Genomic DNA, 27,806 nt, shown 5'->3' on the forward strand with positions numbered 1-27,806 from the left:
CTTTGCCCAGTTGGTAGTTCAGCCTTGGCTTTTCTGCAGGCTGTGGCCCTCTTATGAAGGAAGCTGCTTTTCCAGTGCATGTTGTCAGTTTCCTCCTGTATCAAAATCAGGTCGCTGTTTCAATAAAGTCACGTAAACCAACTGAGATTTAAAAAAAAAAAAACTTTAATTGCTCATTTTACAAGGTCTGTGGTTGTTTTAGGTCAATCTGAGTTTAACTTTGCAGGTTTTCACGCTGCTGTTGTCCCACATGTACAAAAGCTTTTTGTTGGGATAATATGACAGCATAGCCAAGATGCCATTAGCTGGCCTTAAATCAAAACTTGCATCCTGAGGACTCTCTGTCCTTAAATCAAAGGCATATGTAACTCTTCTGTCTTTGTCGTCTGTAAAATATAGCACCCCGCACACAATGAAAGCATTTCCCGCTTTAGTCGTAGGGTAGCGAGTGTTAATGACTGACTCCACGGAGAACGTGTCAGGGTTAAGCTTCGCAACCATCGTGCTATCATCTGTATCTGCTGCAAAAATGACCCACAGTCCATTTTCATCCACAGCAAACTTGAAATAGGTCTTGGAGTTGCGGAAAAGATACGTCAGGTTGTGATATCTGCTGTTGGCCATGATCAGGGTGTTTGTTCTCCTGGTGTTCAGGTCAAATCTGTAAAATATTGATCATCATGAAAAGTCACATGACAGAGACATAAAAAATGTCAGTTAGTTGATAAGTCAAGAACTACATCACCAAGTCTTACTTTATAAGTCTGTTTGTTCCTGCGTTGTGAAAGTACAATGACTTCTTGTAGACGGCATGACCGCAGCCCTGGTAGAACCTCAGGACGTCGACCATTTTGTTGCTTTTATTCTGAAGTGTCGAAATGTCCCTGTGCTCTGCCAAAAGTCGACCTGGGGAAGAAATGTTTCTGTGTTGAATCTGCAATGACCAACGATGACTCCATGATGTATTGCAGACCTGCGGTTGCTGTAAAAATCACCTGAAAAGTGCTCGGCCAGCCAGTATCGACCGTCGTCCAGCGGGGACGCATCGGACATCCAGGCTCCAAAAGTGCTTTGCATTTTGGTGGTTTTCTCTGAACATTTAATAGCTTTCATATTGCACTCTAAATGAAAGAAGATATGTAACTCAGTAATTGAATAAGTTATCAGATGGATGGATGGATAGATGTTAAATGTTCTAACCAGCTCTTGTCCATCTGTCATTGGTTGTCACATTGATCTTGCTGTTGGTCTGGAGTGGATCTGAAGAGTCTAAAGAAAATGGAAGAGGAACAAAAAGGCTTATTCATATATTCCCACAGTAAAATTTCAATATATATAATGGACGTTTATTGTGTGTGTAGCCAAAAAGAATAAAAATGGTGATCAGAAGTGATATAAAATCAATCCACTTGTAATGTATTTCATTCAAACTTGGAATAAAATAAATCTTCAAATCAGTTTTTTGTAGGTGATGGATTGGCTTTGAGGGAAAAGAGAAATATTAAAGAACTACATTTAAATGTGAACAAGTCAAATCTTAAGCCAAACACAGTACACAAGACAGTTTCTTACCACTTTTCATGGGTTTATCTATAATGCTTCCACTGTTATTGAAGGCATCTCTCTTTTGAGCCTGGTCTACAGAGGGGGAGGCTGTTAAATGAAAGGAAACATATACAGAAAAATACATGTGGACAAAAGTAGATGTTTTTAGCTCAAATCTCAAAGCAGAGTGTTTCCGACCTGTTAATGATTTAATTGGTGCCTCTGTAGCATTTTCCCCCTTGGTATCACTCAAGGTGCTGCTGCTGTCGTCTTGATGAGATAATTTTGGCTCTAGAAAAAGTATTTGGTTTGTGTTTAGAAGCTGTCATACAGTACAGTTTCATTCCAAATTAATGTTAAATTCATGATACAGTATAATATTAGCTAAACATACATGTGAACTGGTCAATACTGAAAGAAAGCTGTCAACGAGTAAAATTAGTATCAACAGTATCAAAAACTAGATTACTAGATTAAATATTTAATATGCAAATTTTTACCTGTAAAGAAGTGAATTGGTGTCTCTGTAACATCCTTTGTACTGGTTTCAATCCATGTGTCTGGTCTGCCCGGGTGAGGTGATGCTACCTCTGTAGAAAACAAGCCAGAATTTGGATAACCGTACATTTTTAAACTGAACCAGGCAGTGATACGATCTCATCCCAAGATAATATTAAACACATTTATGGTAGAAGATTGTCCAGAAACAACTATGGAATTAAATTACATCAGAAAAGAGGTCTATCAGTGAAATCTTCATACAACTAAAAATGTTTAACTAGATTTTATATGTGTGCCTTAACTTAAAGGTACGATGTGTAAGAATTGGCCACCCGCAACGGTCACTCCGAACAAATAGAGGGCAGCACATCAGCAGGGTAACTGCGAACAGCTGCTCACTATACTCGTTGCCCTAGCTACTGGCTACAAGAGATTATGGTTTTATTCAGTTTTATTTTGTTTCTGTCAAGTTTGAATGAAGTGTGTTTCATATGGTTGTATGTTTCTGTAACGTAAAATAGGTGTAAGAAACACAGAGTATTGCCTCTTGAGGTATAAAAAGGTATTACAAGACAGGACAGGCCGCAGCTAGCTAGTTAGCATGCTAATTTCAGTAGATATTGCAGCAACACAATACAAAGACGCCTTTGACATAACATCAGAACTGTTATATATATAATTAACAGATATAATTTATTAACATTATATTCTGTTGTTTTAATATTTATCCATTTTAAACTAAAATCCATGCTTTGTTTTCCACATTGCACATTTCACTAAACATACATATTATATTGTGTTTTACCACTTGTCATGGGTGTATCATTAATGTTTCCACTGCCATTGAAGGTGTCACTGTTTTGAATCCAGTCTGGAGAGTGTAGGGCTGTAAAATGAAATGAGACATTATCTAACATTTGCACATACTAATGCTCCTTTAGCTACGATACAAGAGACTTTAATGTATAAGTCAAAACACAGTTACCTGTTAACACTTTATGTGAATTATTTGGTGCCTCTGTAACATTCCCTGTCTTGGTATCATTCAAGGTGTCATGGCTGAACACCGGATGCAGTGATACTGACTCTAGAAAAGAAAAGAAGAAAGCAATGGGTTAAACATGTTATTCATATGATTGAAATTAGGTCTGACAATGCCATCTTCCTGCCACTCAAAACAGCTGCTTACCAGACTCCACACTTGTGTCTAAAAGTTTCTTAGTGTCAGTAACATTCAAGAGATTTATGCTGTAATCGGCTGGAGGTGGTGTTGATGATTCTGGGGAAATGAAGATGACACATGAAATAGATCTTAAATATTCTCACAACTTGAACATATCATCATAAAACTCATGACCTCATATAATTTACTGACGTGTATTACTGTAATTTGAAGCTCATGAAGTTTACTCACCAGTTTTTGTCCATCTGCCGTTGCTAGTCAAACTGTTGTTGTTCTGGGGTGAATACGCCGAGTCTAAAGAAATAATGACATAAAAAGACTAATTCACATTCTCTCCTTTATTAAAAATATAATAAATATAATATTTTTAGGAGATACAATGTAAGTAGTCCAAAACTATTATAAAACCTTTAATATTCACTTAACCTGCACCAAACTGTAATTGTAGGCTAATACCTCTTTGAATATATAATGCACAAATGTTATCAGATATTTAGTTTGCTTGTAGCCGATATAACTGATGAGAAATACTTTTTTATATACTTTAAAATAAATACTTTTTTTTGTGCAAGGTAAATATAAGTCATACCACTGCTAATGTATTTCATTGACCCTTAGAATAAATGACATCTGTAAGTCAGCATATTGAGGGTGATGACTGTGCTTTGAGTTCAGGGACAAATAGCTAAAACTAAAAGTGTGAACTGGTCAAACCAAACAGTTTCTCACCACTTTTCATGTGTGCATCAATAATGGTTCCACTGTCATTGAAGGCATCATTGTGTTGGTCTGCAGGAAGAAATGAAATGTTTCAAAGTTGTGGTCACCCTCTTTAGCCATAACTCAAAACACAGAATCTCCTACCTATTAATGAGTTAATTGGTCTGTCTGTAACATTCTCTGTGTTGGAGTCATTCAAGGCGTCGTGGTTCAAGTCTTTGTGAAATGATATTGAGTCTGGAAAACAAAGGGCACTGAGTGTTGTTTCATATAATAAATACAGTTTATGTACCATTTTGAGGTGCCTGCATTACTTGAGTATACTCCATTTAAGAGGGACATATTGCAGGTTTTACTACATGTCACCACATTTATTTGGCAGCTATAGTTACTGGTTACTTTTTAAAATTAAGGTTTTACATAAGCATACATATATGGATCAGTTTCCTCTCTTGACTTCATTTCAATAACTGTTTAAATATCAGTTAAAACAGGTCATATTTTTATATTCTTTTCTAAAATTCCCGGCTGTGGGATTAAAAATGGGAGTGAAACTGCTGCTTACCAGACTTCTTATCTGTGTCTTGAACTTTCTCAGCATCAGTAACGTTAAAAACACCTCTGGCTTCATGAGCTGGAGGTGATGTTGGTAACACTGTGGAAAGATGAGTAAGTAAGTCATCTAAGTATTTGGCAGCTATAGTTACTGGTTACTTTTCAAATTAAGGTTTTACATAAACATACATATATGGAACAACTTCCTTTCTTGACTTCATTTCAATAACTGTTCAAATTATCACATTTTTCACAAAAAAAACAAAGATTAGAGAAAGGGTCCAAAGAAATGAAAACAAATTTGTGTATCAGAACTTTGTTCTGTCATATTTCCTCTCCCATTACTCATTACATGACCCCTCACCTTTATTTTGGGACCATTTGGAGGGGCCTGACCCCCAGGTCGGGGACCTCTGGGCTGAACTACTGAATGACCAAACTGTATATGAAGTAGTTAAAAGCAGCTCCACCTTGAGCAGCTAGAGCAATAGTAAAATGCTGCTTACACATTGATGCATCATATGTACGTATAATAATATATACTTTCTTTACGAGCTCTTATGTTTATATTCCTGACTAGTATTAAGAAAGCCTTTGGGATTAAAAATGGTAGTGAAACTGCTGCTCACCAGACTTCTTATCTGTGTCTTGAAGTTTCTCAGCGTCACTAACATTAAAAACATCTCTGGCTTCATGAGCTGGAGGTGATGTTGGTAACACTGTGGAAAGATGAGTAACAGCATGAAGATCAAATCTGTGTACACAAACATTTCATGAGCGAATCCCAGTATCTCCCACCTGTTAATGAGTGAACTGGTCCGTCTGTCACACTCTCTGTGTCGGAGTCATTCAAGGCATCCTGGCTGAAGTTTTTATGAAATGAGACTGACTCTAGAAAATAAAAGGTACTGAGGTTAATGTGTTGTTTCATATAATAAAAATAGTTTATTTTACACTTCCTGCATTCAGGAGAACACCACAAAAACTGATTTTGTGCTGAGTTTGGATCACAACACAAGAAAATGTTACCTTACATAGCAAATAGTGGAAAATAAAGTTTTGTATTAGACATCTATAGTTTCCAGAGGTGGAAAGTAACTAAGAACATGTACTCAAGTACTGTTTTGTTCTACTTAAGAGGGACATATTATACTTTTATTTCCACTACATTTATCTGACAGCTACAGTTTCTGGGCATGTTACGTGTTTATAGAAAAACATAAATAACCAATATATATAAATAACAACCATGCCAAAGCCAAACCTTCTGCAAACGTATGATATAGCCCTCATTTTTTTGCACATTCACTCACTTTTTGAGTAACCACCTACCTGTTAATAACTTGACTCACTTTAAGAGTTAAAACAGGTCATATTTTTGTATTCCTTTCTAATATTCTCGGCTGTGGGATTAATAATGGTAGTGAAACTGCTGCTCACCAGACTTCTTATCTGTGTCTTGAAGTTTCTCAGCATCAGTAACGTTAAAAACACCTCTGGCTTCATGAGCTGGAGATGATGTTGGTAACACTGCAGAAAGATCAGTAACAGCATGAAGATCGAATCTGCGTATACAAACATTTCATGAACGAGTCCCACTATCTCCCACCTGTTAATGAGTGAATTGGTGCCTCTGTCACACTCTCTCTGCTGGTTTCAGGCCACGAGTCATGTGTGTAGTCTGGACGAGGTGATACTAACTCTGCAGAAAATAAAACAGAATGTGGATAACTTAAATTAACGGAAACAGGCAGCATGTGGTCATACAATCTCTTTCCAAGCTTATACTAATATGGTAGAAGATTGTCTTGAAACAATGGTGGAAGGAATACTGATACCAAATACAGTGTGAAAACAATATGACAGTTTCCTACCATTTTCCATAGTAATTGTAACGTTTTCGCTGCCATTAGAGGTGTCACTGTCATGAGTCAGTTCTGGAAGAATCAGGGCTGAAGAATCACAGGAGACATTATGTAACATGTACACAAACTAAAGGTGTTGCAGGGCAGCACCTTTAATAAGAGACATATAAGTCAAAACGCAGTTAATACCTGGCAGTAATTTATTTGGTGCCTCTGTAACATTCCCTGTCTTGGTATCATTCAAGGTTTCATGGCTGTACGCTGGAGGAAGTGACACTGACTCTAGAAAAGAAGAGACATAAGTACTGGGTTAAACATACATGTACTATATTAAACATGCTTTTTAATACACGTACTGGGTTTAAACATGTTTTGTATATAATCAAAATCAGGTCTGAAAATTACGTCTTCCTACCACTCAAAACAGCTGCTTACCAGACTCCACACTTGTCTCTAGAAGCTTTTCAGAGTCAGTAACAGTCAATACATCTGTGCTATCATCGGCAGGAGGTGGTGTTGGTGATTCTGTGAAAATAAAGATTTAAAATAGAGAAGTTGGTACAGATATCATGTATTATTCACAGTGGTGGAGGAATCCTACATTTAAGTAAAAGTACTGATACCATAGTGTAAAAAATACTTCATTACCAGCAAAACTCCTGTGTTTAAAATCTTACTCACGTAAAAGGCATGTTAGTATAATCATGGAAATGTAGTTTAAGTATTAAAAGCAGAAGAACTGTGACTGATCATATGTCATTGGATTATCATTACTCCTGCATTAATGTGTAAGCAGCATTTTATTGTTGCAGCTGGTTGAGGTGGAGCTAATGTTTAACTATTGTGTCCTGCAACTAATGATGATTTTCATTATTAATTAATCTGATCATTATTTTCTTAATTAATCAATTGATTGTTTGATAAGAGTATTTGAGTAATTACCCATTACAAATAAATTAAAATAATGAAGTCATTGAAATGAAAAGCAGCAAATCTTCACACTTATGAAGCTGAAACCATGAAATGTTTTTGTCAATTGACATATTGATAAGAATTTCAGCTATACTTGTATATACTGTTGAGTAGTATAATTTATAACGGAGCATCATATCTTATAAGCACTTCATTTTTATGCCAAAATCTTAATTTGTAAACTAACTAGTAACTAAAGCTGTCAAATAGCTGTAGCGAAGTAAAAGTATAAATCAGCATGAAACAAAATACTCAAGTAAAGAATCTCAGACTTGTACTTAAGTACAGCACTTGAGTGAATGTACTTAGTTACATTGCGCCACTGGTTATTTATCATCATATAAATCATGTTAAATTAAAGAGGAGCTTGAAGCTGTAGGTCACAAACAGCCTTTAGTCTAAACCATTAAGTCAAATAGTTGTTGTAAATTCTGAATTTCTTCCCACCAGTCTTGTTCATTGTGGAGCTGCTGACGTTTTCTGTGTCGGTTTCATTGAACACCTCACTGGTCAGAACAGGAGATGAATCTAAATATGAGGCATGAGAGGAAAAACAGAAGGTACTTTAAAACGGAAACAAACACATTACATTGGATATTTTACAGGCTGTTTTCAGAATGACTTTGAGGCCAATAAACTATAAAGATCTCTGAAGCAGAACTCCTGGCCGTGAGGAGATGCCTCTGAAAAAGCATTTAGACCCTCGTGCTGGGGAATATAACTTACAGAGGACAGAATTAAACAGTTAACTGATAACATGTCACAAAACATAACTGTGTCATGGCGAAAATGACTGATTGTAGGTGATTCTGTCGAGACTTTCTCACCAGTCAGCACGCTGGTTTGATGGATGTGTTCTCTGACGGTCTTGTTTCTCACTTTATTACAATACCAAGCAGGACAGGGTGGACCGGGTGGGCCAGGTGGGCCTGGTGGACCCCTTGGACCAGGAGGACCTTCAAATATACACACACTTTCAGTAGACAGACTTTTTTTTTTTTCTAATGTAAAGTTGTGGTGAGTTTGTTTATTACAATAGGATCATATATAAAAGAAAGCCAGAAAATGCAATGATTATTTGTAAAATCAGCTTTTTAGATGTAATCTTGACTAAAGACTAACCCTCAATGAGGACGTCGTTGTAGGTTTCACCTTCCAGTCGCGATGGACCAGGGTCTCCTTTAGGTCCTGGTTCTCCTTTTTCACCAGGGGGCCCTAATCAGCGACAGGTGTGGTCATTAGCTTAAACCACTGAGGTGAAATCCAAACCAAAAGCAGGACGATTGTGTGTTAACTGTAGGACTGTGAACCTGTCAGCAGATGATCTGACATTGGTTTTAAACTACTTTCTCTCAGTCTTAAATATAGCCGAGCTCATCTGTGATGCAGTCCAGAGTCACTGAAATGTCCCAGAGAATGAGTGAAAGTTTATCCAAAATGTTCCCCCGCAGCTCAAACTATTTGAAACACCAACACCAACAACAAACAAGCTCCATTCAGGTGTGAAAAGTCCAGCAAACATTTTCTGACATGCATTTCTAATGTGGCAGCGGGAGACGAAGTCTCTTGTCGACAGTGAGTGGGATTCTCATGTTATGTAACCGCGGCTGAACAATGGAAGACGGTTTGAAGCTTGTGACTGACTTCTGTCTCTGAATTTGTCTGATCTGGAGCACACTTCATCTTTGTTGGCCTGTCGGGATTAAAACAAGCCTGATTCCAGAGCAGTTGGGACACTGTGTAAAACCTAAAATAAAAACAATCATCATACCATCACCTATCAAACTTTCCCAGTCTTTTGTTGTTTCAGTCCCAACTTGATTGAAATGTGTTGCTGCATCAAATTCAGAATAAGCAGATATTTACTGAAATCAATGATGCTGATGAGGTCAAACATTAAATATATTGTCTTTGTACTGTTTTTAATTGATTATATCTCAAAATCGAATAGAAAATTATCCCATTCTTGTTTTATTTATGTTTTACACAGCCTCCCAACATTTTTTGTAATCAGGGTTGTAGATTTTTAAAACATGACACAATTCTCACCTCTTCTTCCTCGTCTCCCCTCCGGCCCGGGCACACCCTGCGGTCCTGGTGAACCAGCTCTACCAGGCAAACCTAACAGGCAAAAGATCTGTGACTGCAGCAACAAAGTCAGCTTAGTTTAAGTAACTGATAGAGCTGATCAAAGTGCCAGTATTTACCTGGTGGTCCAGGTGGGCCTGGGAAAAAATAAAAATATAGAATGTTTAACAGAAATCAGATCCAGAGGAAGCACCAGAAACCATAAAAGCTAAAGTGCTGGAGAGGAGAATATTTATGAATCGCACCTGTTAAGCAAATTCCTCTGGAGCTGTTGCACAGATCTATGAAGGCTTTGACCTGAAATAAAGACAAACAGAAACAGCACAGGAGGTGAAGTCAGTGCTGATTGTAACCACACCTGGAACATCTGGAAGCTTTCTAAAGTCACACAGTTAGAAGCACCTTTGCTCTTCTTGTGAGACACCTTATCAAATGCAACTGTGTCATTTCCTCTCGGGATTTTAGAGAAGATTACAACTATTTTAGTTCCACATCATTCCCATTAATAGAGCTGAAAAGATTAGTTGATTAATTCATTAACCAGTTGACACAATATTAAATTGTTAATGCCATTTTTAAGCCAAATATTCACTGATTCCAGCCTCTTAAATGTAAATGTTTGCTGTTTTTCTCTCTATTTTCTGACATTTTGTATCTTAAACAATTAATCCAGGAAATAATCAGATTAATTGATAAAGAAAATGACTGTTAGTCGCAGCCCTAATTATTATTGTTAATCATTTATCAATCAAGCCAATAATAAAACTCAACATCATTTTGGTAAAAGACGTGCATCACTGGTATACGTGCCGCCCTCTCTGTCAACAAACACAGCAGCGCCCTGTGAGGAAATGCCAGCTCCCAGCAGATGTGATTACAGTTGAGGGAGGAGCAGGTCACAGTCACGCTGCTCAAAATATTTATCCAGGAAAGATTCAGTGGAAAAGCAGACCTCTCCTTAAGCTCTGCAGCAGACTCTTGGATTCTTTGCATTACACAGACGTGCTTTTTATCCCAGAAGGGAAAAGAGAGGAAATGTGTCTATTAAAGATGACAGCAATGAGTTGTTGATTGCTCCCCTGTTCCTGCTCATAATAACATACTGAGAAATTCATAAATCTCTCTTTTCATAGATAATTTTTTTTAACAGAAATACAGTAAACAGTCTGCAGTGTTGACAAATAAAGAGAGCCTTCATTTCATGTGGTGTCTTACAGGAACCATGGAGTATGTCATCAGCATCAGCATATCCTTCTCGTCTTGGCTCTGTGTTGGTGTCTCCTGGTGTCTCCTGCTGCGGTGGAGCTGCTTCAGCTCTCCAGCCCCTGCGGGGTCCACGGGCAGGATCCCCGCCTGCAGCCTGCAGGTCCGCGACAGCGCCCGCACCTGGCCGTCCAACCTGAGCAGCTCGTCCGTCAGCTCTCTCTGCCGAAGCAGCAGGAACGCCAGACCGGCCGTGCCGAGTAGGAGCAGCGCGCCCATCCCCACCAGCAGCGCCAGGAAAACCCCGCTCCTCTCCTTCATGTCTGTGCCCTGCTTCCTGGTGCTCCACTGCAGAAGTGATCTGGACTCTGAAACTCACAAGCACATGCAGCACATATCTGAACACCTGCCAGCAGATGAGACGTCAGAGGGGAAGTACGCTGTAAGCTGCTGTAGAGGAATAAACATGTCAAAATCTGTCTGTAAGTGCAGGGGGGACCACGTGATGCATTGCGCAACAACAGGCATCTGGGAAACAGTTAAAATCTAATAGGCCTTACTTGATTCAGAGGCAGCTAATGGACATATTTCCAGAATGACACATCCTGCAGACAGTGTATTCCTTCTCATCATTCTGGTGCTCTTTCTCTCAATATTGTCCCCAGTCCGTCCTACACAAAATTACATGGAAGTGGAATAAATAAGTTGTGAACAAGGGGAACATTCTTTGCATCTACAAAAGAGCTTTCAGAGCACTTTCGGTAAAAGGCTGTGGGTGTGTGGATGTGTGTGCGTGCTGAAATGTCCTATTAATAAACGTGTTTTCATGTTTTTCATTTATTGCATTGTGCATTTCCAAATAGAGAATAAGGGGTACATATTTTTTTCTCCACTTGTGTCGGTGGACAGGTGGCATTCAAGTTTCTCCATTTTCCAGAAAAGTTCTATTGTTCTGCTCTATTAGTCTCTACTACAACGAGGAAAAGCAAGTTTTTCAGCCAAGCTGGGATAAAAGCCGCCACCCAGACCCTAAATGTGAGGCCAACATCTTAATCAACAGCATGACAGCTATTCATAGGTGCTTAGCTTGAAGGACAGCTCATTGTGAGCACACAACCTCTGCACCGTTCTCCCGTTTTAACTTTATATGCACGTTCATTTCTTTTTAAGTAGTGCAGCACTCACGCCCATTTGAAATTGAAATCTGAAGACTTTAAATTTGAAAGATTGCCGTTTTCTTTTTCCCCTCGCTTTCCTTGTTTGAAGTGCTGGCTGAATCCCTGCTCCCTTTGACACAGGTCAGTCTGACCCAGCTGATTAATTTCCCCTTGAAAAGCCTCCTGGGTTGATGAATTGGACAGTGGGGCTTCTTTCTTTTGAACAAAGCTAAACCTGAAGTAAACCCATCTAAAAAAAAACTGAAGCAGAATACAGCCGATGAAAGACCTGCAGGTTTTGCATTCTTACGAATAAAAACAACACTTTTTATTTGTTCTTTTTGAAGCTGCTCTGTGGTTCAGACGTGCACAGTTATCTGGCCTGCCATGTAATGGTACTTGAAACCCCAAAGTGGCAGCGTTTCTAGGCAACCAGTAAAGTGCAGGCTCAGGCAAGGATATATAAACACTTGAATCACTTTGATTTGTTTGGTAGGAGAATGTTGATCATCTTTAAAACCAGCAGAGGAAGCACTGCGTCTCCTCAAACTACATTCTGTACTTGTCAGGAGTAGGAAAGAAGGAAGAGATGTAAGTATTAATCTTTGGTAATTTACAGATGAAGAATCAAAAAAAGCTCAGACTAGTAAAAAATACAGCTTTAATATTTTCAAGATGTAAAAACGTGAAAATACATTATGTTGAAAATCGTTAACCACTTTTTACTAAAGTGAAGCAGATATGTGATTTATGCAATTCAGTTGAAACTTTAACTAATTTTAAATGCAATTCTGTGCTCATGATGCAGCATGAATTATTTAAAAGGCATTAAAATGCTAGCTGTTATAGCATGAGTCCTGAGTACAGCTGATTGCTGAGGTGTGTACAGGTGGTTCTAATTCATTATAAGTCACATCGATGATGTTTCATGACTGTTGATATAGTACATCAGAAAGCATTATGTGTGCTTATCAGTGTAGAGATAAAGGATTTATGAATGCATTTGAATTTACTATGAATGCCTCCATGATGCACTGTACTGTAGATGTAGCCTTCGTCCCAAATCTTAACTTCGGACAATGTGCACAACTTTCAGTTTAATTTAATTACTGTCATTTGAGCAAGAGCCTGATTCCATCTGTAGGCTCACAGTCATGCTCATTTTAGTTAATAGACGGTGTAATAATAATTACGTAAATATACAAAGGGAGAGATTACTTCTGCAACTGACTGTATTCAATATATTGGGAGAATACGTTAATTTTAAGAGTGTGATAAACCTGCAATAACATTACAAAATAAGGAGATGATCGGTCACCCTATCTCACTGTAGTGAGATATTAGATCTGGAATATTGTACCACTACTGTGATACAAACAGTTCCTCACAAAGCTTTACGTGGGTGTATTTCGGCTTTAGTGTGTGCCAGCGCTGAGCTTCATCCCAGCACTGAAGGACGAAAGAATTACAAGGGATGAGAAGGAAGGCTGGCCACTGGTTAAACAGCAGAGTCTGTTTTTTTCTGTTGTTTAAAGCAGAGAGAAGCTTTACGAGCACAGGTCAAAGGCGTTATGAACAGGATGCTGCCGCTGGAGGTACTCACCGTCGGCTCCATGGTGGTCGATACAGTGTCTGAGGTCACCACCCTCCTGCTGCTGCTGCTGCTGCTGATGCTGCTGCTCTTCACCGCCTGGAGCCGATCAAACCGGTCACACATCCCAGGTGACTTCAGCTTCTGTTCTTACACCTAAGTTTGATTGTTTGAGACATGAGAAATATGTGTTTTAAAGAGTTTCTTCCAGGGTTTTGGACATTGAATAGTGACAGTTCTACAGTTTATCAATTTCCATACAGGAGGTGCTCTGTTTTCACTGCACATACATTAGAACAATGTGGGATCTTATTTGCCTCAAAATCGTTTCCTGTTTCTTTCTCCCAGGTCCTCTCTTCTTGGCAGGACTCGGCCCAATTCTCTCCTACAGCAGATTCATGTGGACCGGCATAGGAACAGCCAGCAACTACTACAACAACAAGTATGGCAGCATTGTCCGCGTCTGGATCAACGGCGAGGAGACCATCATTCTGAGCAGGCAAGTCTTTTGGGATAAAACTCTTCACGTTCACAGTTTATCCCGGGGATCTGGAAGTAAAAGCCCGGCGACTCTTGCAGGTCTTCAGCAGTGTATCACGTTCTGAGGAGCGCCCACTACACAGCCAGATTTGGGAGCAAAACAGGGCTGCAGTGCATTGGGATGGAAGGGAGGGGTATCATTTTCAACAGTGATGTCCTCCTCTGGAAAAAAGCGAGGGCCTATTTTTCTAAAGGTGAGCGTCCAGAGGATTGCGATGCCTTATTTCACCTCTCTCTCCCCACATTTTTAAGTGTCTTACAAGCTAGAAAACATTTCATCATTGTATCAAATATACAGTTTCGTGGTTGTTTTGCAGCTCTGACAGGCCCCGGCCTCCAGAGGACAGTGGGAATCTGCGTGAGCTCCACAGCCAAACACCTGGACAGCCTGCAGGAGACGACCGACCCCTCCGAACACGTGGACTCTCTCAATCTGCTGCGAGCCATAGTGGTGGACATCTCCAACAGGCTTTTCCTCAGGGTGCCACTCGACGGTCAGCTGCATGTCCGCTGCCAGCAAACAGTCTTTCCAGCTCTTGCACTGATGCCAGCAGCTCCTGACTCTGTCTTTTTCTTCCTTGTAACTCAGAAAAGGACTTGCTGATGAAAATCCATAACTACTTTGAGACCTGGCAGACGGTTCTCATAAAGCCTGACATATTCTTCAAGATTGGATGGCTGTACAACAAGCACAAGAGAGCAGCGTAAGATCCTCACGCCTCGCAGTGTTGAAACGTTCGGCTCGTCGTTTTTCCAGACTAATCTCTGCGTTGCTTTTTGCGCCAACAGCCAGGAGCTGCAAGACGTGATGGAGAGCCTTCTTGAAAAGAAAAGAAAGATCCTAAATGAGTCTGAGAAGTTGGATGAGGATCTTGACTTTGCAACAGAGCTCATCTTTGCTCAGGTTTGTCTTTTTTCATAGAGCTTTACTACACAGAGCAGATTTCACATGTTTGCTGCATTCTGCGTACCTTCATTTTCTTTTTAACAGAACCTCGGAGAGCTTTCGGCGGATAACGTCAGGCAGTGCGTGCTGGAGATGGTGATTGCAGCGCCTGACACGCTTTCCATCAGCCTCTTCTTCATGCTGATGCTGCTGAAACAACACCCAGACGTAGAGCTGAGGATAGTGGAGGAGATGAACACTGTCTTGAGTAAATGCTTTTATGTGGTATTAATCTCAGTTTCACTGTGTGAAGCTACTATTCCAATAATCTGCAAACCACTTTCACTTCCAGGTGAAAAAGGTGCAGAGAACATCGATTATCAAAGCTTGAAAGTGCTGGAGAGCTTCATCAATGAGTCTTTGAGGTATCATCCTGTGGTTGATTTCACGATGCGAAAAGCTCTGGAGGACGACATCATCGACGGCACTGAAATTACAAAGGGAACCAACATCATTCTCAACATTGGTCTGATGCATAAGACTGAATTTTTCCCAAAACCTAAAGAGTTCAGCTTGACCAACTTTAATAAAACAGTAAGTTGTGTAACAATTTGTGGTTCTAGAAACACAAAACATCAGCTGAGATTGTACCTCCTCTGTTTGGCAGGTGCCCAGTCGTTTCTTCCAGCCCTTCGGCTGCGGGCCTCGTTCCTGCGTGGGCAAACACATCGCCATGGTGATGATGAAGGCCATCCTGGTCACTCTGCTGTCTCGTTATACTGTGTGTCCTCGCCCAGGGTGCACCCTCAACAGCATCAGGCAGACCAACAACCTGTCGCAGCAGCCCGTGGAGGACGAGCACAGCCTGGGCATGTGCTTTATCCCCCGAACGACACAAATCCCACAGAGCTGAAGCTACTCAGTACTGCAGTGTGTGGCTGATACAGTGAAGGGGGATGGGTCTGCTGAGCCCCTAACAAAGATAATACAAATGTGAAAAAACCTGAACTCTTGGTTTCCATTGTTCTATATTTCTTAGTTTGTTTCAAAGAGCAAGAAAACACTAAATTTGTGATGTGACAGCAGATGTTTTGCCTACTTCAACATCACTGAGCTTTATCAAATATGGTTAAAAGTTTAATAGTTCAGGTTTTTTGAAATGGGATTGTACAAAGTACTTATCCACAGTCAGTTACTACATACAGTGGATGGTGGTCAGCATGCCTCAAATACTGATGTAGGAAGCTAAGCAATGTACTGCTGTGGACGGGAGCAGAAGCAAAATGCATTTTAGCCACATAAAGAAGGCCCACTTAAATAATCAGTATTAGTTTAAGTGATCTCTAAAGTTGCTGGTTGCTACCACTGCCTCATACGTTTAGTTTGTGTCATTGTGTGCTCCAAACATAGAGTACGCTGTACCAAACTTAACATAGTAAAATACAGTAGGGAGTAGTGTTAGATGTAAATGTCAGGTTATAGCACACACTAGAAATGTAAAATATTAGGTGTGATGTATATATGGTACATTAGTATGAGGTCAAACCTTTATCATCTAATATTGTTTTCTGATGTTAAATCTGCATACATAAAAAACTTACTGTTGATAAGAGGTGGAGATTATTGCATTTCAGGGTCTCAGTGAATGGAAATGTGTCCTGTTTGACACAGGCAACAAATCAAATGTCACTAATATGTTTTACATTTGGTGTGTGATCAAAGTAAGCAATCTTCATTCAATACATAGGCGAAATATTTTTCCATGTTGCAAATCTCAGAAAAAGCAAAAGCTTAAGAACTGAGTTAATGTTCCTCTTTGCTCCCCCTCCAGCACATCTGAGTCATAGCGATCACAGATCTACACCAGGGCTTCTAGTTCATGAATCACCACTGAGTCAGAATCAAGTGAATTTACATGTGTTGCATTTATTCATAAGTTAGCAGAATGTAGTGACAGGCACTCTAAGAAACAATGATTTTCTCTGTACCACAGGCACAAATCAAACACGCCACCCTGGCATTAGAACATAAGGCGTTGGGTTAAAGTTGAGATTTAGACACACTGTTAGCTTCACGCTGTGCTTCAAATCAAAACACAGGTAGAACAAAAAAGAACAAAGGCAAACTTTCCCTTCAGGTTGAATTAAATAAAACAGGCTGAGCCAAGTCAACCCTGGCGCAGCACAATTAAACAGTACATGAAGCACGATGATTTCTTTTCTGTCAGAGAAATTAATATAAAATATTTTCTGTAAGAATATAAATCCAATAAATATGTTTTAATACTGCATTGATACAAAAATATAATAATCAAAGACCACTAAAATCCACCTCTCACTGAAACTGACAAACCAGAAACATGAGTGCATAGATCATCATATCACACAGAAGGCAGCATCTGCAAAGCGTGACAAGTGAAATGCTCCTCATCATAATGACTTCATGGCAACACGGACACTGCAGAGGGAGATCTTCAGTGTTACATTTAAGACAAAATACTCTCATCATGGGTGTAAGAAATATGTAGAGCTGCTGCAGTCAGAGGCTGATGTTAGCATAATGTAATCCTTTACAAATGTAAACCTCTTTTTACTTCAGCAGTGAAGACGAGCAGGTTCTGAAAAAGCAGCTTTTGTAAATGTTACTCCTATGATCGTTTATCCGAGTCCACACCAGAAATAATGAACAATTAATTTGCTACTCTTAAAAAGGCAGGAAAGAATTTGTGTTATTCTTGCCGTTTCAATCAGTATTGCTTCAGTCAGTCAGTCTTGATGAACTTGAAAATAACTCACAATTGACGTCAACAGCAAAGAAATGCTTTAAGATTCTAAATGAACAACTGAGATGAACTTTTATATCTTTGTCTCATTAAAATCCAAACAGGCTTCACCATCGTGATCGTTCTTACCTTGAAAATGTAACTGATTTTTAAAAATCATGCCACAAATGAGAAAGCAGGACATAATATATCTTGTTATTGAGCATGCACACCTGGGGCACAAAAAAATAACTGTCGAGATGATTTTTCCCTTATACCGAGAATATAATACCTTGTATTCATTTAACTCATGAACAATGCTTCAGCCATTGAAATGTTCAAGTCTTTATGGAGCCCTGTCATCATTTTAAGACATAAGTGTTATTCTGAAGCATCACACAGACGGTTAAAATCTTTTGGCCCCTGAGGTTATTATTATTATTACCAGCCATGACTTTCAAACAATTGTGATCCAGCGAATTATTCCACCAGTTTAACTGTTGCAAATAAATAACTCATGGACAAAAAAAACAAAAAAACAAAAACAAATCCTACAGAGTAACTTGTAGTGGAAGAGATAAACAAACTGTAAACACTGTAATGTAAAGATGAGAGTGCTCAACATCAGATGTTCTGCGCTGTCTACTGCTCTGTGTACCTTCCTCCTCAGTGTCAGGTGCTCAGTGCTCAGTGCTGTCAGTGGAGGTGCTGCAGTCGGGGCTCAGTGCTCCTGTAAAGCTCTCTGGCAGTAGTAGATCAGGCAGTCGGGCAGGTCGGGGACTGGAGAGCGCAGCCAGGCAGACAGCGTTCCCTCATGCACACGACAGTGCATCAAACATGGCTGTTCCTGCACAAGCTGGCAAGCTGCAATGCCTTCCGTACCTGTAAAGGTATATAGGTTAAGGTATAAAGGTTACTCAGTGACAGTAAAAACACATAGGAGTTGTAGGCTGCATTTAACACATCTTAACCTTGTTCAAATACTGCACCACTGCACCTTTCACATAGAGCATGTTGGTTTGTCAGTTTTAAAATATGCATGCATCATGCCTTAAGATGCACGAAAACAATACCGACAAAACTAATGACTTGTACTTGATGGTTCACTTTAGAGCTTTGATACAGCATCCGACAAAATAAAAAGCTAAAAACCTCTGAGAGAAATGAGTAAGTGAAGCTTGACTGTCGGGAAAAAGTGACGGTTGCGATGAAGTGCCTCAGCTTGATGCTCTCTGTACATTACATCTATTGAACTGTCTGAACTAGGTAACAAAATAATACAAAAAGCAAATGTTTATCTGTAACATCCTCTGTTAAATAAACGGACTAATATATCATTCTTAATGTTTGCTCAAAAGCTCTTGAAAAAGACAGTTTGTGAGATTATTTTGTGAAATTATTTCCAAGGTGAAGAAAGGCAATTTTTCCCTCATGCCACAGCAGACTTAAACCTGCAGTGTAGAGCTTTTCATCTCCCCCTGCTGGCTTGGAGAGTAAATACATAAACACTGTTGATGTGCTAAAGATGCCATACTCCGAGTTGCTGTTGCCTTCTCTGTTGCTAAGGTTGCATTCACCCTTCAGCTCTGACAGACCAGTCATTGCCGACTGATGTAAAATACTTAGCATACAGTGGACATGTACATATGTCCACCATACATTTCGTGTGTCTTTGTGTTTCTCAAGTGAGACAGCAGCATGTGCGAGCACATTCCCCATCTTTGACATTTTTAGTCGAGATATAAATGTCTGTTCACCGATGATTTCCACGACATGAAGCTGAAGCTTCTTCCTCAGCACATTCAGAGTGGCTGTGAGAGATTCCTGGCCATCACTTATCAGCGTCAGGTTCTGCTTCGTATCGTTGGAGAAGGCCAGCCACATTGTCCCGTACTCCTCTGTGGACACAGTCAAAGGCCTGAAGGAAACATGTGAAGTTACGGTCAGCAGCCAATCATCTCTGCACAGCCATACTTGGAAATAAAAACGAAAATATGTCACCTGATGAAGCTGGTCAGAGGCAGCCTGTAGGAGAACTGCGCTGACTGACGAGTCCCAGCAGGAAACTGGTACGATACGATCCCAACCACTTCAACGTGGACTGAAGGCCTCTTGACAGTCAGGGAATACTGACACGCTGCTACACTGCGGCTTCTCACCTCCTGCACTGGACTGTCACACATACAGGATACCTGAAACATTTCAAGAAAATGCCCTTTAACATGACTAATTATCAGCGTGTAAGACGTCACTAACAAGTTTCTGCTCAATAATTACTGTACCTCAAGTTCATCAGAGTCGAGCTCCAGCAGTATCTGTTGAATGTCAGAGTCAGAGGAGTTGTAAATGAAAACAACTAGCGCTAAAGAATCCTCTTTCTGCACGTGACAGACTGAGAGATCCAGGCTTTGGTTGGAGCACAGTGGAGTGATTTCTGAGTGGGAGAGTCCAGCGAGCTCTGCAGGAAGATGAGAACTGAGACACAAGTCTTTCGGTCTGTCTGGGTCTTCATGTGGAGCAGGATCAGCAGCTACCGCAACACCATTATCCCTAATGAGAGAGGGGTTACTTCCCTTTAAGTCACCTTCAGGTATCTCTACATCACAGGTGCCATTTGCAGTAGTGAGGCTCTGAGAGAGATGGGATGCCTGTGCGGGTGAAGAAACTGGCAGCTCTGAGGCGATGCTGGAGTCCAGGAGGTTGTCACACAGCAACTTATCCACTGTGCTCGGAGCAGAGACGAGGGAGTTGGATATTTGCTCGCTGGCACATGAGGACGAGGACGAGCCCGGGCCTTTGGCTTTTCTTCTGAATCGCTGCGGTGTCGGTTCAGATTTTCCCATCTGTTTAAAGGAAATTAATGCACGGTGCATAAGGTTTGATAACCGATTAATCATTCAAGTCATTTTCAAACAAAAGGGACATTTTGTGTTTACAGCTTCTCAACTGTGAGGACTTGCTGCATTTCTTTGTTCAATATCCTCTCTGGAATTTGGACTGTTGATTGGGCACAACAAGCAATTAAATTAATGGACAAAAGTATCAGCAGATTAATCAATAATGAAAATAACTGCATCCTTAATCCTTGCATATGCATTTATTTTTTTTCAAATCAAGCAAATCAAGTGAGCAATCAGGACTAACTCAACAGACTCAAATATGTTACATGTCTGCAGCTGCTTCACTGTAAATGACTTCCAGCTGCCAGAAGACAGTGCTTAAATCTTGATTTAATCATGTTGCAATCATAACAGCAGTTCAAACTGATAAAGAAGAATTCAAAATCTCACCAGACACACAGAGCTTTGGGAGCCCAGGCCGACAAACAGCGAAGAGGCCAGCTGCTGTTTCTCTTGTTCAGGCTCAGGGGTGGGTACGGGAGTGGGAGTCTGGCTGTGTGAGCTGTCAGCTTCTCCCTGCTGGCTGGGTGACCGGAGCGGACTGGGAACCTCGACCTGGGCAGCCTCCTCCGCAGGTTCCCTCTGCGCCAGGTAGCCGTCCTTCCCCCACACCCTCTTCACACCATCCAGCTTTAGAGTTGCAGAGCTGAAACAAAAAGCTTGAGTTCTAAACCAGCCAGGCATTTGGATGTAAACTATTTAAATTCAGACAGGACTAAGTGTGCACGCTGCGTCCACGTACCCTCCTTTGTGTGAGAGGTCTGCGCTATCGCCTGACAGACCAGAGCTCATGGACAGCAGTGTAGGAGACTGTCTGTCAGCGATGCTGCAGGAGGACATGCTGATGGGCAGGGACAGGCCGTATGGCTCCAGGCTCAATGCTGAGGCAGACATCACAGTCAAGAACAAACAAAAACAAGGCAGAGCTGACAAATCTGCCACAGTCTGCATATTTTCACGAGCCTTACTTTTCGCCCGAGCTAGTTCCTCCTGCCGCTGATGGGGAGGCTTGTATGGAGCAGCGCCAGCAGCCAACGCCTCCGACACAAATCCATCCAGAAATGACAGAGAGGAGTCCACCTGGAAACCAACAAAGACTGCAAGTTTAGACTTCTCCTTTGATGGGGATGAGAAGATCGTTTGGAAAAGTTCCACAGGACTTGCAAGCTAAGGATGTCACATGTGCATGTTCCTCACTTGATATCACTTATTTACACTTAACAAAAAGACTACATGCAATTAAAACAACCAGAGGAAGCACGTGTGTATTTAGGAATAATGTCCTAAATCTTGTTCTCTGCTTGATTGAAACTGCGTCCAATACTGAATGGAGTTGTACGGTAAACCCAACCCTGCTCCTGACATGCCAAAACAGCTGCTGTGACTACAAATGAAATGATGATCTCCACTATTTCAATAAACACTGTCTTTAATCTGATCAACTGTGTGTCATGGAGGGCAAGTGTATGCAGGTTTTGTTTCCAACCATCAGATAATGAGCACTTACTTCACCAGAGAGGAGGAACCACAAAGTCACATCATCTGCTGTGATTCCAAGAGCTAAATCATTTCACCTTTTATTGTTTTTTAACTTTTGACAGCAGTGGACATACAAAGTAAAACTAAATGTTCCCATGTTTTCAATATTATTGTGACATACTGCTGTACACTTAAACACCATTATTGTTGAATTACTGCTGCCCTGCATATGTTACCTCCAGGGATTCCAGGCCGTCTCGGGGTACCACCCTGGCTCGTAGTTCGGAGTCTTGGCTGATGTGCTGCAGCTCCTGAGCCCTCTGCCTCAGAACTGTGTCCAGGGAGCTGCTGTATGTTTCAGAAACCTCCTGAGCCACAGACACGCCTGCCTCGCCCTCACTGAGCTTGGTCATTGCCATGAGGACCCAGGTCTTGGTTTCACTGCTGGTGTTTTTCATGTCTAACAGTTTGGCCAGCAGCCTCAGGACCGTGGCCTGTTCAGATTCCTCCATCAAATAGGAATATTCACCGAGGACCTGCACATGGCAGAGAAGGGCAAAAACTTTAGTGTATTCAACACAGTTTATGTCACTGCATATTGTGTAATATGTTACATTTTGAAGGACACATAAACTGGAGTACTGTGATTCATTATTTTATCTGTAAAATCTAATTTCATGCTTGCAAATCATTTTGTTTTAACTACTGGGACTTTGTGTAATCTGGTGCCACTCCTGTGTCTCAATGTAGGATTTTTTTAGGCTATCAGACATGTATTTATCAAATTGACATTAGGATCTTACTGGTCATGTCACTGCTCTAGATTCTGGCTGCGCTGTCGACCTCGTAAATCCCTTTGAGCTGCCTGAGATCTTCTCACCTCTGATCGTCCATCAAGGGACCCACCACCACCACGACTGTGCTTTTATTGTCTGGATTTCAAACTATGATTAGAATGACGTACCTGAGGAGCTCGAGCCAACTAACGCTTAATGATCATTTTACGATCACTTCCATTTTTAAATTGATACGCTTTCTTTATGGTGTTTGCTCTATTTTCAAGTAGTTATTCTATGCCATGATCTGAAACCAACGAACTGAAATGCATTTTGTATTTTCTTCTCCTCTTGTCCGTCACTGTTGTTTGTATGCCTGCAAGTACTGTAATTGGTATAGTATGCTCTGAGCCAAATAGTATTACTTTTTCTTCTTGTTCTCATTATCATTAATCACCATCACCATGCGTATTCTTATAAGAATACGCAAACAGCACTCACCCAACTGATGACTTGGAGGAAGCGCTGTGGCAGTTTGCCAGGCTCCCCCTGCAGCAGAGCAACATATGAATCCACAGCAAACAGCCTCAACTTCTTGTCTTCCTCCACGCTGTCAAATCCTGGGCCATTAAAGAGGAGTTAGCATTACAAAATGAACTGAAATATCACAACATGGCACCACTAGAGGATAAGTTGGGTGTGTGGTTGTCTCACCCTCAGACAGCAGTTTAAGAAAACTGTTTGGGATGTCAGGCTGCATCATGTCTCCACCCACTGAAAACACTGTGTTCATGGTCTCAATGAACCATTCATTGTCTGGTGCATATGTATAAAGGTTTATAGGAAAAAAAAATCATCTCAATAAAGAGGAGCAAACATTCAACTTCATAGAAAGCAAAGTCTGCCACCTTGTCAGAAGCAATAGGCTTGTTTGTCAAGATCATGAGCTTCCAGTTTTATGAAACAATTTGTGGTTTGGTTTCTACAGGCCATTGACAAGATGCAGTAAAGAGGTGCGACACGTCTCAAGAAATGTACAACTTTATCACCATGTTTAAGTTATTTTTAAGAGGATCTGAGTTGAACAACATTCAGAATCACATACGAGAAGGATATTTTTCTGCCAGTTCTGCCACTTTCCCCACCAGGTCGATGGTAGTGTAGTCGTCTTTACTGATGCGCAGGAACTCCAGCATCTTCTCAACAATGACTGTGACATTCTGGGCGTTAGTGATCCGAAAGAGCAACTCCAGAGTCTACAAGAAAACAGAAAAAAGCCCCATAATGCTGTGAACTCACAATCCCATGAGGCCAAAACCCAGCCTACATCAGTCACTGCCTCACCTCTCGCTTGATGATGAGGTCAGGGTGATCGAGACACTCTATGATGGTCATCTGATGCTGCAGGGCCAGTTTAGGATCCTGCTGGACCACGTAAGTGAGGGCCTTTAAGCCTGCAGTAACACCAAATATCACAGATTTATTACCATGAATATCTGAAATCTTGATTGTCAATGAAACTAAATTATTTAAATCAAAGGCTTTCCTCAGATCTTACCGAGATATTTGAGATTAATCTTCTGCGACAGAACAAAGTTGCCAATGCACTTTGCAGCTTTTTCCAAAAGATCAGATTTGGGATGAATTGTGTAAATACATTTTACACACTCGTATAATATTGCTGGAAATAAAGAGGGAGTTCAACAAATGATTGAAGAAAGCACTTAAATGATTTCAAACAACAACATTTACAAAAAGCAGTACATTAAGTTTGACATACCATAGGTGATGTTATGATTCATCTCTGCTCTGCGTAAAGACTCATCTAAGACTTCATACATGATCTCACTTGTGCTGTCAAACACAGAACAGACTCACAACTTGCAACCACATTACAGCATAAACATCCAGTTCATTGATAAGTAAAAAAACAAAATAAGCAATATTTACCTCTGGTCATTTTTCCCAAGTGCAGACAGTATTCTGAGAAGCTGAATTTGCAGCCACGGAGCAGGGACACTATGATAGTTAAAATCCATGGGCAGTTTTCCTCCCACCACTTGCTTCAGTATGGTGACAAAACTCGCTGTCAGGTCCTTATAACCATCTGGATTCTCCTGCAACAACAGAAAAATAGTGGTATGACTGGCAATGTGAAGTTGTGTCCTGATAAATAAATAGTCCAGAAAAAATTTACCTGAATCATCTGTAAGTAGATGTGCAATGAAGCAGTCATGACACCAGGATCCTTGTCACACAGAGCTTTGCGGAACTTGTTGTGGATGTGTTGAACTTGATTTGGTGCTATTAGGTAGAATTTGTACAGTGCCAGGACAGCTTTTCGGCGAATGATTTCTCTACAAATGTGTATGAGAAACCCTTATAAATCATGATGTCCTAGCAGATTTCCTCATGCTCTATTTTATCATATTAATTAAAACACTTGAACAAACACAGGTCACAAATAGGATTGAAATGGCAAAGAGCTTTTCTTACTTTGGGTGATTAAGTTTCTCCTCGACCAGAGGAAGGATCGCGGGAATCATATCTTTGGGGAACATCTGGCTGACAACAGTTAGAGCCATGCACACTTCAATAAGGTTGGTGCTCTGAAGATCCTAAAAAACAAAATACATCAACATCCTTTCTTCAGACAGCAGATGACAAATGGTGTAAAATCTCAACACCCACCTTTAATACAGTGTTCACAAGGAGAAGAAGCAGCTCGTGACTTTCGTTCAGAAACAGAGACACAGCAAGATAACCTGTAAATCATACACAACATTAGTTTTTGTCCAAAGTATTGGAAACCACTGGGTAAAGATGCTGATGAATGTGTAAGCTTTTAAAAGAACATACCGACTCTTTTCTCCAGAGCAGTGCCTTGCTGAGCCAGTTTGATGGCATGAATGTAGCTGAACGACGCCTCATAACCGAGCATTTCACAGTAGATCGCTCTCACCATGAGCTCCTTCATCTGCCTCTGAAGGGGGAAGTAAACACGTCGATAATTTCAGGCATCACTGGACCAATATGTACAATCTGGTTTCTTATGCAAGACCGAATTGGAAAATTAGGAGAATCGTACCATGGAGGTGTTGGGGGAGGACACCTGTTCTTTGATGGATGCTAGTTCATGCTGAATAAGCTTTTCCTCCTCCTGAACAGGGGAAACACATTTAAGGATAGTAAGATCAAATACTGACACTGATAAGGTTGATCATGTTATGGTAAAAGACTATACTGATAAGTAGTTCAGCTCATGAACTATAGAGAAGTGCTTTCAGTTAACATTCATAATACCAGAGCCAGTGAAGCAAATGTAAACGTTTATAGATTCAAGACTATAATGGGTGAGAATTACTTCTTTACACTAGGCTGAAGTTTGGGAACAACAGTCTGCCCTTTAACAGAGGTGTCAAATCCTCCTACCTTTTATGCAAATGATAAACTGTGGGTGAATAGAACAGATTAGATACACTTTACATTACTTATAGTTACTGCCTAAAGTAAACCATGTCAGTGCACAATGAAAATCAAATTGTAGAGATTTGCCTCAGGTAGGTAATGCATCACAGTGAACATTAGCTTTATATAGCTGATACCAATTATTGCAAACCATTTCTAAATGTTGCATCCGTATGTTTGTGGGATATTACATCATTAAAGACTTGAGAATTGGCTGAAGATGAGCAGAAACAATTTCTCTGCCTTCCAGGTTTAACTTCCCTGCAGCACAGTTTGTGACTACAAAGCAGCTTGGCAGCTGACTCTAACATCTCGAAAATTTGAGGTTTCACAAGCACCTGAACGCACCAGCAAGGACAAGTTTTTAAAATGGTCACAGCTCGGATTTCGCCGGTGTTACCACATGATAGCAACATAGCAGAAACAAGAAAGTGTCTGTAAGTCAGTCTAAAACTTAGCACAGTATTGCACGGAACACTGCCAATAGGAAATGACTTAAAACATATAAACACACCTTCTCTTGAGTTAGCACGGGCACCTTAGCAAGCTAACGTCAAAGCACATCATCAACAAATGACGCATCTCATTTCACACAAGCTCCAGTTTTTAAGCACAGAACACTCACATGTTTGGACGTCAACTCAGTGATCCCTCTGATGAGGTTTCCTAGTTTTGAGGTGGAGGACAGTTTTGCAGATCCAGGCTGAGAGTCCAAAGACAGGAGGCTCGGCAGAACTGTCAGGGTCTTCTCCACAACATCGCTCATTTTGGCAGCGAAAAGTGGGGCCTGGCAGCTGGCTTTTTTCTTTCAACATACAACGATTAAATCATCTAGCCATCCCACTGAGAGTTTCTTACACAGAGTCAGTGAAGGCTATTTGTTAAACATTTAAAAATATCACAGGAGGTGAAATGCTATCTTGCCAGTCGGCCATTGTTTTGATTCAGCAGACTAACCAAGGCTTTTGATGATGTCACTTCCGTTTGTATCTGCGAAACTTTATTAGAAACCGTAAACAAGATCAGTGGCTGCTCGGTCTTAATAGCTCAGTAGATTGACAGGAATATAATCGTAAAACATAAAGATAAGGTAAAGAACAACATTAGCAAGCATTGATATTCAAAACTCAGTTTATTATGTTTGTGATACTTTGATAAACAGTCCCCTGTATAACTGTACACTAAACTACAATAAAATAATTACAGTAAATATGAAATTACAGCCATTGGACAACTGCATGAAAAGGAATACATTCTAAGAATTTAAACACGTTTTTTTTTATATATGTGTATACTAGTATTTAGATATATATTGTGGGACCACAGGTTCAGGGTGTCTGCAGTGACTGAATGTGCACATAGAGCAGTAAGTGGCTTCCACAGCTCGAAACCAACAGGGGTAAACCACATTTTAAAATCACAGGGATGGAAAATCAACATCATGTATTTTAGGCTTACCTCTCAATGTGCTTTCTTTACATTTGAATAATACTGGCAGGTGAGTTGCTGATAGGAATTGAGAGAGCTTTTGGGTGCACGTGGTGCAGAATGAAAAATACACAAACTCGCTATTTCCATCTTGAATAAACTACGATTTTGTTCTTTTGATCATAATA

General features: G+C 40.4%; 3 protein-coding genes across 7 annotated transcripts; 1 reads left to right on the plus strand and 2 right to left on the minus strand.

Moving 5' to 3' along the window:
- Window positions 1–154: 154 nt before the first annotated feature.
- Window positions 155–11,224, minus strand: LOC121607516 (gliomedin-like). 5 transcript variants are annotated; one of them, XM_041938362.1, is made up of 29 exons: window positions 11,193–11,224; window positions 10,645–11,006; window positions 9,675–9,726; window positions 9,549–9,566; window positions 9,391–9,462; window positions 8,464–8,556; window positions 8,169–8,297; window positions 7,789–7,869; window positions 6,805–6,894; window positions 6,559–6,651; window positions 6,379–6,456; window positions 6,114–6,206; window positions 5,945–6,034; window positions 5,303–5,395; window positions 5,134–5,223; window positions 4,515–4,604; window positions 4,094–4,186; window positions 3,959–4,018; window positions 3,461–3,523; window positions 3,236–3,325; window positions 3,032–3,133; window positions 2,852–2,932; window positions 2,046–2,135; window positions 1,744–1,836; window positions 1,573–1,653; window positions 1,201–1,269; window positions 996–1,121; window positions 756–906; window positions 155–661 (listed from the first exon to the last, which is right to left on the minus strand). In XM_041938362.1, the coding sequence occupies exons 2-29, from the start codon at window positions 10,951–10,953 to the stop codon at window positions 199–201; spliced, it is 3,033 nt and encodes a 1,010-aa protein (XP_041794296.1). In that variant the 5' UTR covers window positions 10,954–11,006; window positions 11,193–11,224; the 3' UTR covers window positions 155–198. The 5 variants fall into 5 exon arrangements, with proteins under 5 accessions (XP_041794296.1, XP_041794298.1, XP_041794297.1 ...); XM_041938364.1 differs by lacking the exon at window positions 11,193–11,224 and having other exon boundaries at window positions 5,945–6,013; window positions 10,645–11,094; XM_041938363.1 differs by lacking the exon at window positions 11,193–11,224 and having other exon boundaries at window positions 1,573–1,638; window positions 10,645–11,093.
- A 1,092-nt stretch (window positions 11,225–12,316) lies between these two features.
- LOC121607532 (aromatase-like) lies at window positions 12,317–15,719 on the plus strand. Its single transcript, XM_041938394.1, has 10 exons — window positions 12,317–12,380; window positions 13,325–13,511; window positions 13,729–13,879; window positions 13,960–14,114; window positions 14,238–14,414; window positions 14,510–14,624; window positions 14,710–14,824; window positions 14,912–15,074; window positions 15,159–15,400; window positions 15,474–15,719. The coding sequence occupies exons 2-10, from the start codon at window positions 13,361–13,363 to the stop codon at window positions 15,717–15,719; spliced, it is 1,515 nt and encodes a 504-aa protein (XP_041794328.1). The 5' UTR covers window positions 12,317–12,380; window positions 13,325–13,360.
- A 999-nt stretch (window positions 15,720–16,718) lies between these two features.
- ap4e1 (adaptor related protein complex 4 subunit epsilon 1) lies at window positions 16,719–27,117 on the minus strand. Its single transcript, XM_041938357.1, has 21 exons — window positions 26,816–27,117; window positions 25,811–25,882; window positions 25,582–25,705; window positions 25,414–25,487; window positions 25,219–25,340; window positions 24,920–25,079; window positions 24,673–24,839; window positions 24,503–24,576; window positions 24,281–24,403; window positions 24,067–24,176; window positions 23,839–23,978; window positions 23,437–23,549; window positions 23,224–23,342; window positions 22,183–22,482; window positions 21,436–21,547; window positions 21,210–21,348; window positions 20,858–21,113; window positions 19,850–20,410; window positions 19,569–19,759; window positions 19,325–19,485; window positions 16,719–18,449 (listed from the first exon to the last, which is right to left on the minus strand). The coding sequence occupies exons 1-21, from the start codon at window positions 26,954–26,956 to the stop codon at window positions 18,289–18,291; spliced, it is 3,420 nt and encodes a 1,139-aa protein (XP_041794291.1). The 5' UTR covers window positions 26,957–27,117; the 3' UTR covers window positions 16,719–18,288.
- Window positions 27,118–27,806: the final 689 nt, after the last annotated feature.

This window comes from Chelmon rostratus, chromosome 6 (assembly GCF_017976325.1).
Source record: "Chelmon rostratus isolate fCheRos1 chromosome 6, fCheRos1.pri, whole genome shotgun sequence".
In the NCBI taxonomy this organism is placed as follows: domain Eukaryota; kingdom Metazoa; phylum Chordata; class Actinopteri; order Chaetodontiformes; family Chaetodontidae; genus Chelmon; species Chelmon rostratus.